Raw genomic sequence first — 18,149 nt, 5'->3', positions numbered from 1 at the left:
TTCAAGATGATACCAAAAAGTAAACTTTTGCATCAACTTGAAATGAAAATGAAAATGAAAATTTGCCAATGCGGTGAAGAATAACGATTTTTTTTTATCATATCCGGATCCAGATTCGAATCTTCACCAAAATCGAATCAATTAGCCCTTGTCACACATCCAACCTGTCTACAGAGTTTCGTCCCAATCTGTCCATAACTCTTTGAGATATCGTGCTCGATATGATTTTTGGCCCTGATCTCGATGGTGAAGAATCACTTAAAAACTTCTTTAAAAAATTCTCTGATCCGGATCCGGATTCAGATCTTTACCAAAATCGAATCAATTAATCCTCGTCACATACCCAACCTGTCCACAAAGTTTCATCCGAATCCGTTCTCACATTTTCGGTATGTTGTGCTCTATATCGTTCTTGGCCCAATCTCACAATGGTGAAGAATCACTTAAAATTATCATATCTGGATACGGATTCAAATATTCTCCAAAATCGAATCAATGAATCGTTGTCACACATCTAACCTGTCCACCAAGTTTCATCCGAATCCGTCCTCACATTTTCGAGATATGGTGCCCAATATCGTTTTTGGCCCCATCTCTCATTGGTGAATAATCACTTTTAAAATGGTCATATCTGGATCCGGATCTGTATCTTCATCAGAATCGAAGCAATGACTCCTTTACACAACTAACCGGTCCACCAAATTTAATCCAAATCTGTCTCCAACTTTTTGAGATATCCTGCTCACAGACAGACAGACGGACAGACAAACATAAAAACAGCCAATCATGGGTGAAAGCATAACCGCCATCCACCTTCGGTGGAAGCGGTAACAATAAATAACAAATGCCTTCACTAGAAAAATGCCATTCAAACTAATTAAATATACATGAGTGCACAACAATAGCTCTTTAAGTTGTTTCAGAAAAATTTCAACATCTTTCCTCCATGCTGCGAACGCATCCCAATATGTTGCTCAGACGTTGTCAGAGCCTTTTCAGCATCGACTCCACCATGACCGCTGCCCGTGTCTGGTGAGTAGATTTACTTGCCGTTACATATAAAACGAGGCCAACAATAAGTGTTGCTTCCGCGATATGGAGCTCTGGAAGCGTGTGGATAAAATCGGGTCGTGATGGGATGTGACATAGCCAGGAACCTCATATAATACAACACTTCACCACAAATGATGATTGGTGAGCGCAGATAGGCCAAACTGGATGTATCAACCCAAGTGTGCTCTCAACATGTGTATACAACTACCTTTCTGTGCTGGACAGGAAGAACAATTGCCACTGGACTCGATTGTCTGTTCCAATGCCTGCAGTTATGTCTGTTTCTTGCTTGCGAAATTGGTTGTACTAGCAAGCTGTGAGCTGTCAATTTATTAATCTTCAATTTCCCTGAGCCATTCACCCAGCGGTTCAACTTATGAGGCAGCCAGTGTGGATGAGTGGGGAATGTGGTCTGAACATAGGATAAATAAAGAGCTCGAAGGTTCTCTTCCAAGGCTGTCAGTTAAAATTGGAGGACGTCTCAGGATTGCTGGGCACGGCTTGCACCACAAAAGCAAACGGTTTCCAATCTTGTACTCTGGATACCTAAACATGGAAGGCCGAAGTGGGGCAGCATCAACATATTGTAGAAGGATACGGGCCTGGAGATAGTAGAACTGCACATAGCCATGCTTGAGAGGACTGGAACCTGAGGATCAATCTCATCTGAGTTCGGACGAATAGCCGACTTGAGAAGAAGGGCAAATGTAAGTCGGTACGAATAGGCAAAGGGAAATGTACATGCACCATACCACAGTACACGATGGAGAGCTTCCATTGTAACAGGAGGGTTTTAATCCCTGTATGAAACATTCCAATCCGGATTCCGCTCCAACCACAGTACTGAAACTGCTCTCCTAAAAATCACCAACGACCTTCTCCTCTCCTCTGACGCTGGCAACCTCAACATTCTCATCCTCCTCGCCCTCAGCGCCGCCTTTGACACCATCGATCACACCATCCTCCTCACCCGACTTGAAACCACCTTTAACATTAACGGCACTGCCCTCTCTTGGATTAAATCATACCTCTCTGACAGACGCCAGTTCATCTCCATCAATAACTGCAAATCCCCCACTGCTCCCCTCCCCCAAGGTTCAGTTCTTGGCCCCCTCCTCTTCATCCTTTACCTGTCCCCCCTCCGTCACTTAATCCGCCGTCATGGTCTCCAATTCCACTGCTTCGCCGATGACATCCAGCTTTTCATCTCCACCAAGTCCATCTCCACCGCCACCCACTCTATCCTGACAAACTGCATCACTGAAATAAAATCCTGGCTTCAAATCAACTTCCTCAAACTTAACTATGATAAATCTGAAATAATCATCATTGGCCAAAAAACGCTCATAAAATCCACCAATAACTTTGCCCTCAGCATCGACGGTATCCCAGTATCCACCTCCCCTCACATCCGGAATCTTGGCATCATCTTTGACCAAACCCTCTCCTTCGACAAATACACTAAACAGATCACAAAGACAGCCTTCTTTCACCTGAAAAACATCGCCCGTCTCCGTCCATCCCTCTCCTCCATGGCTGCAGAAACCCTCATCCACGCCTTCATCACCTCCCGTCTGGACTACTGCAATAGCCTCCTCTATGGTTCACCCTCAACAATCACAAATAAACTCCAATACATTCAGAACTCCGCTGCCCATCTACTCACCCATTCCCGGACCCGTGACCACATCACCCCCGTCCTTTACAAGCTTCACTGGCTCCCCATCTCCCAGAGAATCCAGTACAAAATCCTCCTCTTGACCTACAAAGCCCTCCATAACCTGGCCCCATCCTACCTGGCTGACCTCCTCTCCAGACACACTCCCACCCGCAACCTCTGCTCTGCTGGTATCAACCTCCTGACCCCCCCCCCCCCCCCATCCGGACCAAATTCAGATCCTGGGGGGACAGGGCCTTCTCCATCACTGCTCCCACCCTCTGGAACTCACTACCTCACACCATCAGAGACTCCTCCTCACTCACCACATTCAAAACATCACTCAAGACCCACCTGTTCAACACTGCATTCAACATTTAACCCACAGCATCTAACCCCTGACTATCTCCTCTCCTTCTTCCTCCTTTGTGCTTTGAATATTTCCCTATTGATTCTTCTTTTTTGCAATTGTTTTTATGTTTTGCTATGCATTATGTTTTGCACTCTGTCAAAGCGTCTTTGGGCTTCCTGAAAAGCGCTATCTATCTATAATTCCAGTAATCTCTGTATGTCTGTGACCGCTGTTTCTCGACAACCACGGGTCCGATATACTTGAAACTTGCCAGGTATATTGCTGGGGACCCGAGGATGTGCCTTTTCAAGGTTTCATATTAATCGGACAAGTAGTTACCGAGCTATGTCCAAAAAACGATTCAACCAATCAGAGAGCAGCGAGTTATCACGTGTGCCGAACGTGGCGAACAGACTCTGCCTCGGACGGCACATTTGAGAGTGTATTCATTTATTTCACGTTGGCAAACTATGTTGGCGTTAAACTATGTTTTAAAACTAATTAAAACTAATTTGCGATTCTTTCGCTTTCCTGCGCGTTTGTGCACGCTATGGCGATTTCTTTACCAAACTCCGCAAGCCGTTCGCTTTGGACCAAACCATTTCATGTAAATAGAGGGGGGGGATTGTCACCGTACTCGCAAGCCGTTCGCTTTGGACCAAACCATTTCATGTAAATAGAGGGGGGGGATTGTCACCGTACTCGCAAGCCGTTCGCTTTGGACCAAACCATTTCATGTAAATAGAGGGGGGGGGATATAATTTTAGATATATATATAGTACGGGCATGCCCTAGTATAAAATAAATGTATTATTATTATTATTATTATTATTATTAATGAAGTTTTCCCAACTGTGGACAGTCAGAGAACGGCGTTGCCCGGCTGGGTGAGATTTTCCTACCGCAGGTTTTGAGACATGTTGGACATTGAAAAGTTATGGAGTTATTGGCCTTATGGCGGTTACCTTTTGCTTGCGGGCCGGCGGCAGCACTGCCTCACCTTACATCACAATATGCACTTTACATCAGTCATTGGTTGCCTCAAAACGGTCTTCAAGACCAACATGAAGATTAAAACCTTGCACAGACTCTGAAGTACATACAACCAAATTTTGTGGCCTCAAAGTGCTACGGTTCGGCCATGAAAGAGAAACAGACAAATGCACAAACAATTGAGATGATTTACAACTAGCAAAGGTACCCATCAATGACGGAGATTAGTAGATGTCTCATCTGAAATGAGCCATTTCGTTTGCAGTGTGTATTGGTAGAAACGGTATTTCAGTGTAAATATTCAGTTAGCAGATGTCGCAATGGGTGCAGCTGGTAACCTCGACAACCTCGTTCCATTCTATAAGCTAAGATTTCCAATCCATGCATGTTGTACCTCCGAAGTACTGCTCAGGAGTAAGGGTGTTATTATGAAAGCTCAGCTGGGAAATGGGTTTTGGCATGTTATGGGCCTACCACCTGATGCAAGATCACCAAAGTTCTTTCCGTACCAACCGACCACCTTCAGGCACTGATCCCTCTCCACATTATTTCTTCAGCTCCCGACCTCCCCCTCTCTCTATATTCCCCATAGCTTTGCTTTCAGCAATTTCCCACAGCATTTCATTCTGGTTTCCCATTTGATGATCCGTATATCAGCAGTTTCAGTTTCACGTTTCAAAATCAGTTTCACTTTGAGATATCAGTTTGGGTTCATCATTGCAACTTGTGATGCGACGTGAATAGTGAACGGAAAGGTCGGCAAAACCGATTTTGGGAGGAATTTTTTTCGAATTTTCCAAGGGGTCTAAAGTGTGTTTAGGGTCATAAAGAGGACTAAAGTGTTTAGAGAATCAAGGCTCTTAAAAGGGCCAAATGGGGTCTAAAGGTGTCTAAGGACGACAGAGCAAAAGAGGTCAAAAGTGTCCAAATGGTCTTAAATTGCCCAGAGGGCTTTCCAATGTCCAAAGGGTCTTAAAAAGTCAATAGGTCTGAAAAGTGTCGAAAAAGGTGTATATGTCTCAAAAGGGTCAAAATGGGTATGAAAGGGTGTAAAGGTATAAGCTATAAGGGATGTAAAAGGTCTGAGGGGTTTAAAGGGGTATATGGGGTGTAAATGGTCAAAAGGGGTCTAAGGAATGTGAAGGGTCAAAGGAATGTAAGGGGTGTAAGGGGTCCAAAAGGGTGTAAATGGTCATCGGGGTCTAAGGGGTGTAAAGGGTCTCAACGGATCTAAGGGGTTTAAACTGTCTAAGGAGTGTACAAACAACACAACATGCATTTTAAGGCCATTTTCCCTGCTAGAGCGGGGGTTAGCCTTGCGGTCCCCATGACAATCTTCTCCATCTTGCCCTATTTTCTGCATCTCTCCTTGTTAACCCCCTTGCCCGCTGTCTAAGGAGTGTAAAGAGTCGAAAGAGGTCTAAGGGGTGTAAAGGGTCCAAGGGGTGTAAACGGTCTAAGGAGCGTAAAGGGTCGAAAGGAATGTAAAGGGTCAAAGGGATCTAAGGGGGTGTAAAGGGTCAAAGTGGTATAAGGGGCGTAAAGGGTCGAAAGGGGTCTAAGGGGTGGAAAGGGTCTAAAATGTGTAAAGGAGTGAAGCTGTAGTAAAGACATTACCTTGGGTTCGTAAATAAATTAACTCAGGAGTGCAACATGACAATAACGGGCCAAATGACCTCCTCATCACCGTCACGGTATAAAACCCATTTTCAGGTATATCGTGGTTAAAAATCTGACGGTAGAAAGTTTTGTTGTGATTAACCTTGGGAGGTCAAGTAAGTATGATCCCAAACAAACAGCAAAACAACAACTCACCTTGTTGTGAGGATGAGGTAATCATTGGAGGTTCAACCGTTGTCAAGTGGCAGTTTGGATTTGGCGTCACGTTGGTCCTTTTCTGTACAAACTATTTTTTCACACTTGAGAGTGAAGTTAGATGAGCAGTGAAATTACCTTTAAAACGATGTGTAGGTTGCTTTGTACTATTTTCGGTTTTTGAATAATTATCGCATTTCAGAGGTCACGTGACTCCTTCTTTGCCAAACTTACCGATCATGGTAACATCTTAATTAAGAGTTGTTTTTCACATCTGATAACATAGTTGATGGTCGGAGCTCACCATCAAACTAATTATATCGATATCCATGTTGAAATCAGATAAAAATTGGGCTTTTTATAAAGATGTGCAAAAGTGGATCGACCCTAGGAGATCATGGCGACAGGTAGTGGCTCGGATGGTTTTAAGTTATAAATTGTGAGAAAATAACTGTTTTAAACCCCTATTTATGTGCAGGGTGGTAAAATATGTTATCATATAAAGTTTTGTGCTGATTAACCCTGGGAGCTCAGAGGAGTAGGTTCACAAACAAACAAACATCATGCGTAGCACGATACATGAAAAATCCGCCCCCCCCCCCCCCAAAGATCCATTGTTACAGCAAATTGACAATCATGATCAAAGCTCGGGTCAATAGGAAGGAAAGTGACGATTTTTCAGATGAAAATTGATGATTTTGGAAGGTTGACCTTGAGTTGACCTTTGACCTTTTGACCTCATAAAATAGTTAGTTTCCCTATTTAGTGACTCAATGTGCAAATGCTGTTGAATTTTCAAGTCAATCGGATGAAAATTGAGGATTTTTTAAACTTGGCCTATGTTGACCTTTTGGCCTATGTTGACCACAAAAATACTTCGTGGTTGAATTCAGTGAGCAGATATGCAAGTCCTCTTCAAATTTCAAGTCAATTGGATGAAAATTGAGGATTGTAGAAATTTGGCCTATGTTGACCTTTTGGCCGATGTTGACCTCAAGAATACATGATGGTTGAATTCAGTGACCAGATATGCAAGTCCTCTTCAAATTTCAAGTCAATTAGATGAAAATTGAGGATTTTAGAAATTTGGCCTATGTTGACCTTTTGGCCTATGTTGACCTCAAACATACTTGGTGGTTGAATTGAGTCACCAGATATGCAAGTCCTCTTCAAATTTCAAGTCAATCGGATGAAAATTGAGGATGTTCGAAATTTGGCAAAGTTGGTGACCTTTGGCCTATGTTGACCTTTTGACCTTTAGACCCCAAAAACAATAGCCTTCTTGCTTTTGACCAACTCTACTATTTGGTGAAGTTTCGTGAAGATTGGTTGAAAATTGTGACCTGTAGGCCAGTGACAAACAGACAGACAAACAGACTGCCAGACAGAACCACAAACGCAACCGTCCAATATACTTGAAAAATCTTCGATTTTGCAAGTAACAAACAAACGGACCTTTCACTTTTATATATATATAATTATTTATATATATATATATATATATATATATATATATATATATATATATATATATATATATATATATATATATATATATATCCTCTTTTATTATATACATTTAAATGTGAACATCTGTTTGTTGGTTGTGCTTCTTGGACATCCCAAGGAAGTGACTTAGAAAGGGAGGAGGGGATCCACGGGGGGTAACTTTTCACGGCAAAAAACATGGGCGCATCCGATTTAGACTCGGGGCGTGAATAATTTTGTCGGTGAAAAGGTGGTAACTTTCTGTTGGCCCGTTAATCCTGCTAGTGACACAACGCAGTAAGCATGACTGATTCTCCCAGTTGAGGCTGATGTCATAAATCCAAATGGGTATGGTTGCTCCAACACTGGGTTCCCCATGGAGACGTGTAATGTTATCGATGTAAACCGACACAGATTGAGAGAATTTCAAAGTACGAGTGCGTGCCCGTACGTGCGGCGAGGTAAGTACGTGGACATACGTACGTTGACATACGTACCAAAAATAAGGCCTCACTGTCCGTGTCCGGAAGTTCGCATATCGCAGTTACGATTAATCGCAAATTAGTTTTAATGGCCAATTATTCAATTTTTCAAACCGCGAGGCAGAAACAACAAACACACGCGGGTCCTTCGCTGTAGCTTGACCATATGTGCAAAGAAAAATTAAAACTTTCATCGTTCCTTCGGTCTTCGCTCTCGTCCTTCGCCGTTCCTTCGCTCTCGTCCTTCGCTGTTCCTTCGTTCATGTACAAAACGTATGTGTTTGCTAAATAAATGGCCATAACTTGGTAACCACTTGTCCGATTAATAGCAAACCTTGAAAAGGCACATCCTCAGGTCCCCAGCAATATACCTGGCAAGTTTCACTTAGATCGGACCAGTGGTTGTCGAGAAACAGCGGTCACAGACATACACACAGACAGACACACAGAGATTGCTTGCATTATAGAGAGATGAAAGGAGGTGTGGATTGGCATGTCGGATCTGCCAAACATTTTCGGCATTTGAACCAGAAGCATTTCCGACTCTGCAAGGCGGTTCTGAGATTTATAAAAGAGAGCAAGAAACCCATATAATATTATTGACTAGCCGAAACCCGTGGAACATCCACGGAAGGGAGGATGTGGTGTATGGTTAGAGTGTACCATTATGGATGGCATAGGGGATTTGCTTGTCCGAGTAAGAGTTAGGAAGGAAGATGAGAATGAAGAGTGCGTATATGAACAACGATCGCCAACAACGGCACAAATGCATGCTCTGGATTGTCCACTCAGTGGACGGCTTGCTTTCACCTTCGCCTGTCCAATCAGCGGACGGCTTGCTTCGCCTTCGCCCAGCAGACGCCAATACGATGGTGTCGTAAGATGGCGTCGTATCGGCAGTTAATCGGATGCTTTTGGGCCCCAACGTCGGCTAATTCAGATTTTTCGAGTATGGCTGTACGTGATAAACAAAGAGCGTGGTTCGTAGATCGTAAATCCATTAGTGCCGTGGGCATCGGGTCACTGGATGCGGCGTAAAAGGGATAACAAAGTCGAGTCCTTACACTATTATTATATAGATTATCCAAAGGCTCCTACGATCACTGCTGCATAAAGAGCCTGCAGCTTGGAAAACGACATAAAACTTAAGAAGAAGAGGAATATCCCTCCTTCTCCATATTCAGCAAAGCGACGGGTGGTATTTTGAGAGTGAGCTGTAATGCGACCAACCACACGGTGTTCACACATGCCTTTTAATGACGTGGTAAGGCAAGGTGAAGTGAAGTGAATGGCGAGGTATTATGTACGCAGTCCAGTCACCTGCGCTATGTTACAGTGTTAATCCATGGGTAAAAAAAATTAATAAAAGAGAATGAGTGTGTGTGTGTGTGTGTGTGTATGTGTGTGTGTGTGTGTGTGTGTGTATATATATGTGTGTGTGTGCGTGTGTATGTTTGTCCACTCCCATGTTGCGATACAGTGGTAATTTATGAGCATAAAAGTGCGTGTGTGTGTGTGTGTGTGTGTGTGTGTGTGTGTGTGTGTGTGTGTGTGTATGTGTGTGTGTGTGTGTGTATGTGTGTGTGTGTGTGTGTGTGTATGTGTGTGTTTGTCCACTCCCATGTTGCGATACAGTGGTAATTTATGAGCAAAAACAATAAAAGTGCGTGTGTGTGTGTCGTTGGTTGTTATCTCCAATTGTGCGTTTCAGAACTCAAAGTATCTACCTCCGCTTCGGTAAGGGATCACGGTTTATGGATCACTGTTACATTTTTATTGTTCTCAGAGGTTTGTTGTTCTAAGTGTGTGTGAGTGTGTGTGCATCATTTTCTAACAATTTATAACCTACAGTCATGGCTAAAATTATTGGCACCCTTGCACTTTTTTCAAATAATGCACCATCTCTTCCAGAAAATTTTTGAAATTAAAAAATATTTTGGTATCCACATATGTATTTTGTTGGTTTGCAGTGGAGCAAAACAAAAAAAGATGAAAAAATTACTAATTCTTAGCTTATTCCACACAGAAATCCTAAAATGGCCTGGACAATATTTTTGGCACCTTTTAGAAGTTGTTAGATTGTAATAATTGGATTTCAAGCAGGTGATTCTCCTTTACCCTTGGAATTGAACTCACCTAGGGTGAGTTGTAGGTGCCTGCAATATAAAAATCACTCATTCAACCAGTTTTAATGGAGAGAAGGAGTCATTCTGCTGTTTTGTGTCACTATGTGTACCGCAATGAGCATGGAGAAAAGAAAGAAAACCGGAGAATTGTCTGAGGAGGTCAGACACAAGATTGTAGCCAAGCATGGACAATCTCAAGGCTACAAGTCCATCTCCAGAGACCTTTATGTTCCTGTGTCCACTGTAAACAATGCTATCACAGGAGGTATAAGGCCCATGGCACTGTAGCCAACCTCCCTGGATGTGGCCGCAAGAGAAAACTTGATCGTAGATTGCAGCGAAGGATTGTTTGAATGGTGGAGAAAGCTCCTTGATCAACTGCCAAACAGATTCAAGCTGACCCTCAGACCCAAGGTACGACAGTTTAAACTGGCACAATCTGTCACCACCTCAATGAAAGGAGACCCAGGAGGACCCCACTGCTGCTGAGAGAGAGAGAGACATAAGAAAGTCCGACTGGAGTTTTCCAAAACACACCTGAACAAGCCAAAATCTTTCTGGGAGAATGTCCTGTGGACAGATGAGACCAAATTAGAGCTTTTTGGTAAAGCACATCATCTCTATGTTTACAGGAAACAAAATGAAGCCTTCAAAGAAAAGAACACCTTCCCTACAGTCAAACATGGAGCAGGTTCAGTGATGTTTTGGGGTTGCTGTGCTGCCTCTGGCACTGGGTACCTTGAATGTGTGCATGGCATCATCAAATCAGATCACCAAGGCATTTTGGAGGGCAATGTTCAACCCAGTGTCAGAAAGCTGGGTCTCCGTTGAAGATCATGGGTCTTGCAGCAGGACAATGACCCCAAACACACTTCAAAAAGCACCCAGGAATGGTTCAAGACAAAGCACTGGACTGTTCTGATGTGACCAGCAATGTATCCAGATCTAAATCCCATTGAACACCTGTGGGGAGATCTGAACACAGCAGTTGGGAGAAGGCACCCTTCAAATCTGGGAGAACTGGAGCAGTTTGCAAAAGAAGAGTGGGACAAACTGCCAGTAGAGAGGTGTAGGAAGATCATTCATGGCTATAGGAAACGCTTTACTGCAGTTATTTTGTTCAAAGGCTGTGTGTGCTACCAAATATTACGTCTGGCTTGTCAATAATTTTGTGAATGCCATTTATTTTTATTTTCTGATTTAAAAGGATATATTAAGTTCTGAATCAAAAACAAAGGTTCTGTAATATTAACAGTGAAATAAAGAATTGTGGAGACGAAATACTTTTGTGAATTTCAACTTATTTTTAGGGAAAATTGTGAGTTATTTGAAAAAAAGTGCATGGGTGCCAATATTTTTGGCCACGACTGTATGTACACACACAAGCCACCACCTATCATGGGGAAGGGTGGAGTGGGAATTCGGAGCGAGGGGTGGGCTCGGAAGAGATGAGAGGAGGGTGGGGAAGTGATGGGGTGGGAGTCAGGAGGGAGGGGGTGATGTGTGAAGAGGCAGGGAATTGGGTTGGAGGAGGGATGAGAAGGGGGTAAGACGAAGGACCCGATGTTGCCCAGCAACGGCAGGTCCATTGCTAGTTGTTAATAAAGAGTTCCTTTTTGTCCGTTAAAAAGATGAGTTCTCTTTGTCTTAATTAAAAAGTTTCCTAAGTATTTGGTTAAAGGTTAAACAGCCTGTTTATTCCAAATGCTCAGAATCCAGGCCGAACCTACTTTGGGGAGTGGTTGTCACCTTCTTGGGAGTGGTCAACTGAGTGCACCGTGCGGGTGATTGCGACCATCATGCAAGTGACAATATTGAAAAAATTAAGCATGATGGTTAGCAGGATTTTGTACAAGTTCTAAAGGAACCATCAACATCAGGAACATTGCACAAACTATAATTAACAAGAATTGATTGAAATTCTACACAGGTTGGAGAAGCAATTAAGCAAAATGGCAAAATTTACCAGAAATTAGCATCATCATTGCATGCTCCACGGTGGTGTGATTTATTAAATTAAGTAATGACCTTATAGTGGAATTATACAACGTGGCATCTTCTGAAATGTCAAACCAAATGAGATTGAAATTAATGCAAAAAAATAACAAAATAAAATACAAATCGTGTGGACCGGTGTATTTATGATCACATTGTAACTCACCCGTGCTGCATGCCAGATCCTCTTTGAGCCAACTCCAGTGCTAAAGCAGCCTGGGGTCTCTCCCTGGTGGATCCCACATCCACCTGCTCACTCGCTGCAGAGAATGAAAACAGACCAAGATATTAATTCAAGGCTGGTGGTTCAAAACACGAGTCTCATTTTTGCCAACATGATCCACCCACTCACCACTGCCCTTTTGGCCACACTCAGTTCCCCCATTAACCAGGTACCACCATGATTTGGCTCAGAATAACGTAAACACAAGCCAAATAAGGCTACATATACAGCTTGAAGACAAAAACTTTCCAAACACCCATGGGTCTTTGGACAAATGGGAATAATGGGTCACTTTTCCAAAGACCCAAGCGCATGCACCTTCAAAGAAGTTGCACATCCTGCACCAAATCATATCTTTGTAACGCACACTCTTGACTATGGCTTAAAATGCGTTGCCCTTGATCGCAAGCTTTTCTTGAAAGAAATTGATCACACTGGCAAGTCAGAATGACAAAATTGATGAGCATGGCTGGACGGAACGCCTGTATATCATCCATTATACGTCGACCAAAGCGTATCTCTTCTAAACTTCTCACTTTAGATTTATAAAGTGATTTATTACAGCCATTCTTTTTTTTAAAAGAAAAACATGTGCTGGCAATCTCCATGTCGCTGTAATGTCTGACTTCAGCTTTGACTCCTGATAAAGCAAAGGTTTTTTTAAATTGCTGAAGCCTCACCCGGCATGCTTGGAGGACTCAAGGGGTAGAGGATGGCAGAGTCAGCAGCCCCATGGATCAGTGAAAGCCCATCACTAGACCCCACATCAAACCTGTGAAACATAGAGAACCCCAAAAAGAAAAAGGCTTTCAAAATACAAATATTCAAAGAAGTGTTTCGATAGAATAAGTAATTGTTTCCTTCTGCTTCCGGTTTTGCCGGCGAGGTTGTATTTTCCAAGCTCTCCGCGCTATCAAAGTTGAGTATTTGTTCCCATTTGTATTTTTGTCAAAACTGTATTTTTATTTCACGGTGTGTGTGCCGACTGTGTGTTTCTGGGAAGATCTCGGTGTGGATTGTGCATGCCTGTATATAATCGTCGGTTGTTTCCTGCGCGTTTTTCGGGCCTCGTCCCTCGAGGCTTTGTTGTCTCCTTTCGGCGGCAGTTTATGGTCCATTTACTTTCGTTCTCTCACTGTTTTTTACAGTATTTATTTTCACCCCATACTTCCCCAAACATCTTACCCTTTGTTTAAAGCCTTAATTTCCCCCGCCCCCCAAAAACAATTCCTTCTCTGTTCGTATTTGTTCGTTCGTTGACCACGTGTTTCACCCCCAGCGTTTTTTTGTTTGTTTTTTTCCCCTCTCCTTCACAACTCAATCCTCTCCAGCAAAAAGACACCTTTCCAATTATATTTTTCACCATACTCCTTCAACGTTCTCCTTCTTCCTCTGATCCACTTTCACCAGACCTTCAAAAAAAAACATATTAACAAAGAATTTAATAAGTAGGCCTCTCCTCCCATACTAACATATTTGCTTAAACACATCCCTGTTCCTTTGTTCTCTGTTCTCCTGGTTGTCAAATCCTATTCTTCTGTTCCTGCTTCTGAACCTGTGCTCGAATCATTAATCCCCCTTAGGAATACTTCATGCCCTCATTTAGGGAATTTCCCCAGATAGTTTTCACGGTTTAGTTTTAAAATGTTTAAACTTTCCCCTGAAGTGTTGTATTCTGTTGTATATTATAACACACTTTTCTTCTTCTTCTTTAAAAGGTTGTCTTCGATTTTCTCACCAAATCTCTTCATTTCAAATAAAAATTCAATCTCTTACAGTTCTTCCTTCCTCCATTCCCTAAACTCACCTGCATTACACCCTTCCTCCAATGTTTTCAAATGGATCTCTGACTTGAAAATCACAAGTAACTCATTTTGCAATAAATGCTCGTTTTCCATTTATCGTCCAACACTTTCTAAACTCCAAACTCACCCCTCCCCTCTCACCCATCCCTTTCATATCTCCCCCCTTGCCCCTCCCATCCTAACCTCCCCCCCCTCCCCTCCTAAACTCCCCCTCACCCCTCCCCTCTCAAACTCCCCCCTAACCCCTCCCCTCTCAAACTCCCCCCTCACCCCACTCCTCCTAAATTCCCCCCTCACCCCTCCCCTTCAAATTTTTTTTCTCCAATTCTCCGCTCTCACCCCTCCTCCTCAAAACATCCTCCCCACTTCCTCTCCCTTCCAACTCTCACCTCCATCTCCTCCAACCTTCCTCCTCGCTCTGCACCCCCTCCCCTCAAACAACACCTCACTGTGCCTCACCCAATCGCCATCAAACCTTTTGTCCTCCTCATCGTTCCCTTTCTCCTAGCTCTTCTGAAATCTCTGACACACCATCAACAGCTCTCCCTACCTCCTCCTCTTCCTCTTAATCATCTTACCCAACCCCTCCCCTCCCCTGGCCAGTATCCGATGCTCCCCCTTCCTCTTCCTCAACGGTATGGACCTCAAACATCCGGGGCCTTCGCTCAAACCTGATTGATCTCTCCATACAGGTTGCTTCTAACAAACCAGACTTAATCTGCTTAACAGAAACATTCCTCCTTCAAGATGTCTCCGATTCCTTAATATCTCTCCCTGGTTACTCCCTCTTCCGGTATGATAAACCTGAGCCTCGTCCTGGAGGTGGGGTTGCTATCTTTATAAAAAAAACTCTCTTCCTCACTCGCCCTGCACTGCCCTCTCTCCACCTCACCCCCAGGAATACCTTTGGCTACGGCTTCCCCTTCGCTCCCACCTTTTGTTCATATGTGTGTTGTACCATCCACCAAACAGTGATGACTCCATCTACATCTCCCTGTCTGACAACATGGACCAACTTCTATCCACTCATCCCAACTCTCTCTTCCTCATATGTGGCAACTTCAACTGTCATCATGCCAGCTGGCTGGGTGTGGGTACCTCTCTCACCAGCCATGCCTCCTCAGCAAAGGACTTCTGCGACCAACTGGGACTGACACAATCTGTCAATTTCCCGAAACCCGAACCCTTAGTCAATGGAGCATCTTCTCTTCTAGACTTGGTTATGACAAACTTCCCTGCAAATATCTACTGCTATTCTTCTGCTCCAAACGGTTCATCTGACCACATGCTTGTTAAATTGGACATCTCTCTGGCCATTTTCAGAGAGCCTCCTCAGCGTCGACGAGTCTGGCTTTTCACTCAGGCCAACTGGCACAGTCTTCAAGCAGCCATCAATCATCTGGACTGATCTCCCATCTCTACTGCCTCTGACATCAACTCATCCTGGGAATTCTTCCAAAGCAAATTGCTCTCTCTCATGCACAGATTTCGTCTTCAGTTGTCATACCCTTCCTCCCGTCCATGGTACACGGACTCTTGTGGTGAGGCAGTTGCCGTGAAACAACATGCCCTTGCCTCCTGGAAAGCAAATCCAACGGAAGGCAATCTCATTATCTTTCACAAATAGTCAGGTTCACTATGTTTTTTCGTTCAAAATTTTTGGAGATAAGCAAAACTATACATTTTTGGAATATTCAGAGCATGAGGAATCCAAAAATTAATGTTGGCATTTGTGAGAGACACCTTAGCGAAAATGACACTTAGGACAGAGATGAAGATCTGTAAAAGCATATACCTGAACGGTATAGACCTAGTAGATCCTGTGTATAGGACTTATAGTTCAATCTGATAGTAACAAGGCTGCTTTCTTGCTTTATAAACCCATACCTATAACTTCAAAGGACTTGCAATATCATGTATTATGTAATACAGTTATATCACAAATATAAAGACAATGGTTTTCAATTAGGGGAGAGTGGGGTAAGATGAGCCATTTTTCAGTAATGCCCTTCTGGACATCAAATATAAAGTACTGTGCATCAGAGGCATAGTGATTATGATGGTGTAAATACTTGCTTCTCCCCTCATACACATGTTACCATTTCATTTTCATGTAATTAATTAGCAGAGGCCTTCAAAAAAAAGTTGTCTAATGGCTCATTTTGCCCCAATGATGGGGCAAGTTGATCATGGGTTCGGGGGTAACTTGAGCCAGTGGGTAAGTTGAGCCACAAGAAAAAAACAGCATGAAACATTTTGTGTCCCACCAAATTCACCGGCTCAATACAGGACAGAACAGCAATAAAACAAGTTTGAGACAAAAAGTTTAAGTCCAGATCCACTGGAAAAGCTTATTATTGATAAAACACTGAGAAAACCCATTGAAACTGGGAATGCATGAAGTATTAATGAATACACATTTTTTTAACAATCACGCAAAAGCTGTTGCTTATAGCTTTAACAATGCAAAACAAGACAAAGTAGTTTCCTGTAAATGTTCACGTTTTTAGGATCAGATTTTTCAGTTCAATTATTGAAACTTGATAAATGCTCCTTTCCCTTGTGTGAAATTTACGCACATGAAAGAAGCACCTCGTGTCTATTACAAAGTAACATGATGTAATTGATCTAATGAAATTTAACAGTTTGAACTGAAATAATTATACATGTATTGTGTTCTGATTATTGGTAAGACACATGAATTAATCAGTAAACTTTGGCTGAATGTTCATACATATGTAATCGTCAAGATTTATCAGTCAGATATGCTGATGAACTGGTTTGTATTTCAAATAATTATGAACAACCACGTGCTGTCTTCCTTTTATAGTCCCAAGGCATTTTTCCATTTACCTGTGATTAATGCAAAAATATTTACATAAATCATTCTTAGGAATAGGACTTAGATCTATACACAGGTATCAGTGTTACAAGAACTACCGTTTTCAACTCCAACTTGCGTATAAAGCAATTACTTTATCTTGCACACATGTTCATGGGGTAAGATGAGCCATGGCTCAACTTGACCCGACCCAATTGATCATCTTACCCCACGGGCGCCGTTTTGAATATAAACATGCTCATTTCACGTATTGATTCAATTTACAATTCATACTCTCAGGTAAATAATCTACACCATTCATGTTCACATTACTACATAAACAATTCATTAAGCTTCCATTAATTCTATTGTTATCACCCTCAAAACACCATAACTCAAAGTTTGGGAAATTCTGAAAAAAATACAAATTTCATTAGATCTTACTTACCCCTGCTTCATATTCCTCTGCATGTGTACTCAGGAAGAAAGACTGTTGCTATGAAAGTATAGATGGCGCTCACACACCTTCAAATAGTTCACTTTCTAAGAAACATGGGGTGGCTCAACTTACACTTAGGCTCAACTTACCCCACTCTCCCCTACCTTTGTTTGTTGCTTTTCTATAATCCTGAGCACGATTTTGAGGCCTTGATTGGATTCCTCGACCCAGAAAACATAGGATTAGCATATTTAATTAAGTTTCTAGGTTGACTGGAAGCCGAGATAGCGCAAAATATGTATTTTATGGCGACCATTTTGAAAATCCAAAATGGCGGCCATGCAGGTGTCTGTGCAAATGCCAACATTGATTTTCGGATTCTCCATGCTCTGATGATTCAAAAAAATTAGAGGTTTGCTAATCTCCCAAAATTTTGAACGAAATTTTATTTGTTAACATAGTGAACCTGACTATAGTGAACAGTTTACGTTTTGTATCCCACTGATAGGCCGGATCTGGATTCAGACCTGAACCAAAATCTAATCAGTTTGTTCTTGTCACCAAACCAACTCATCCACCAAGTTTATTCATAACTCATCCATCACTTTTTTAAATATCATGTTATATATCGCTCGTCACACGATCTCTCAATGGTGAAAAATTAATTTGAAAATTAAATAATTATTGTGGCCGAATCATATTCAGATCTTCACCAAAATCGAAACGATTCGTCCTTTTCACACATACAACCTCTCCACCAAGTTTCGTCCAAATCCGTCCACAACATTTTGAGATATCCTGCTATATTTCATTTTTGGCCAAATCACTCAATAATGAAGAATCACTTTAAAAAATCCTACTAGCTGGAGCCGGATCCGGATCTTCACCAAAATTGAATCG

At 42.4% G+C, this 18,149-nt stretch overlaps 1 protein-coding gene across 2 annotated transcripts in view; it reads right to left on the bottom strand.

Moving 5' to 3' along the window:
- Window positions 1-18,149, bottom strand: part of SNX29 (sorting nexin 29) — a 476,585-nt gene that overhangs the window by 357,404 nt on the left and 101,032 nt on the right. For both annotated transcript variants that reach the window (XM_078778010.1, XM_078778011.1), the window contains exons 11-12: window positions 12,865-12,956; window positions 12,128-12,221 (exon numbers count right to left, since the gene is read on the bottom strand). In XM_078778010.1, coding sequence (XP_078634136.1) covers window positions 12,128-12,221; window positions 12,865-12,956 — 186 coding nt within the window. The remainder of the gene's footprint in view (window positions 1-12,127; window positions 12,222-12,864; window positions 12,957-18,149) is intronic.

This window comes from Myxine glutinosa, chromosome 5 (assembly GCF_964187855.1).
Source record: "Myxine glutinosa chromosome 5, kmMyxGlut1.1, whole genome shotgun sequence".
Classification (NCBI taxonomy): domain Eukaryota; kingdom Metazoa; phylum Chordata; class Myxini; order Myxiniformes; family Myxinidae; genus Myxine; species Myxine glutinosa.
Note: the sequence above shows the minus strand (reverse complement) of the source record. Positions and strands in the feature narration are given on the sequence as shown.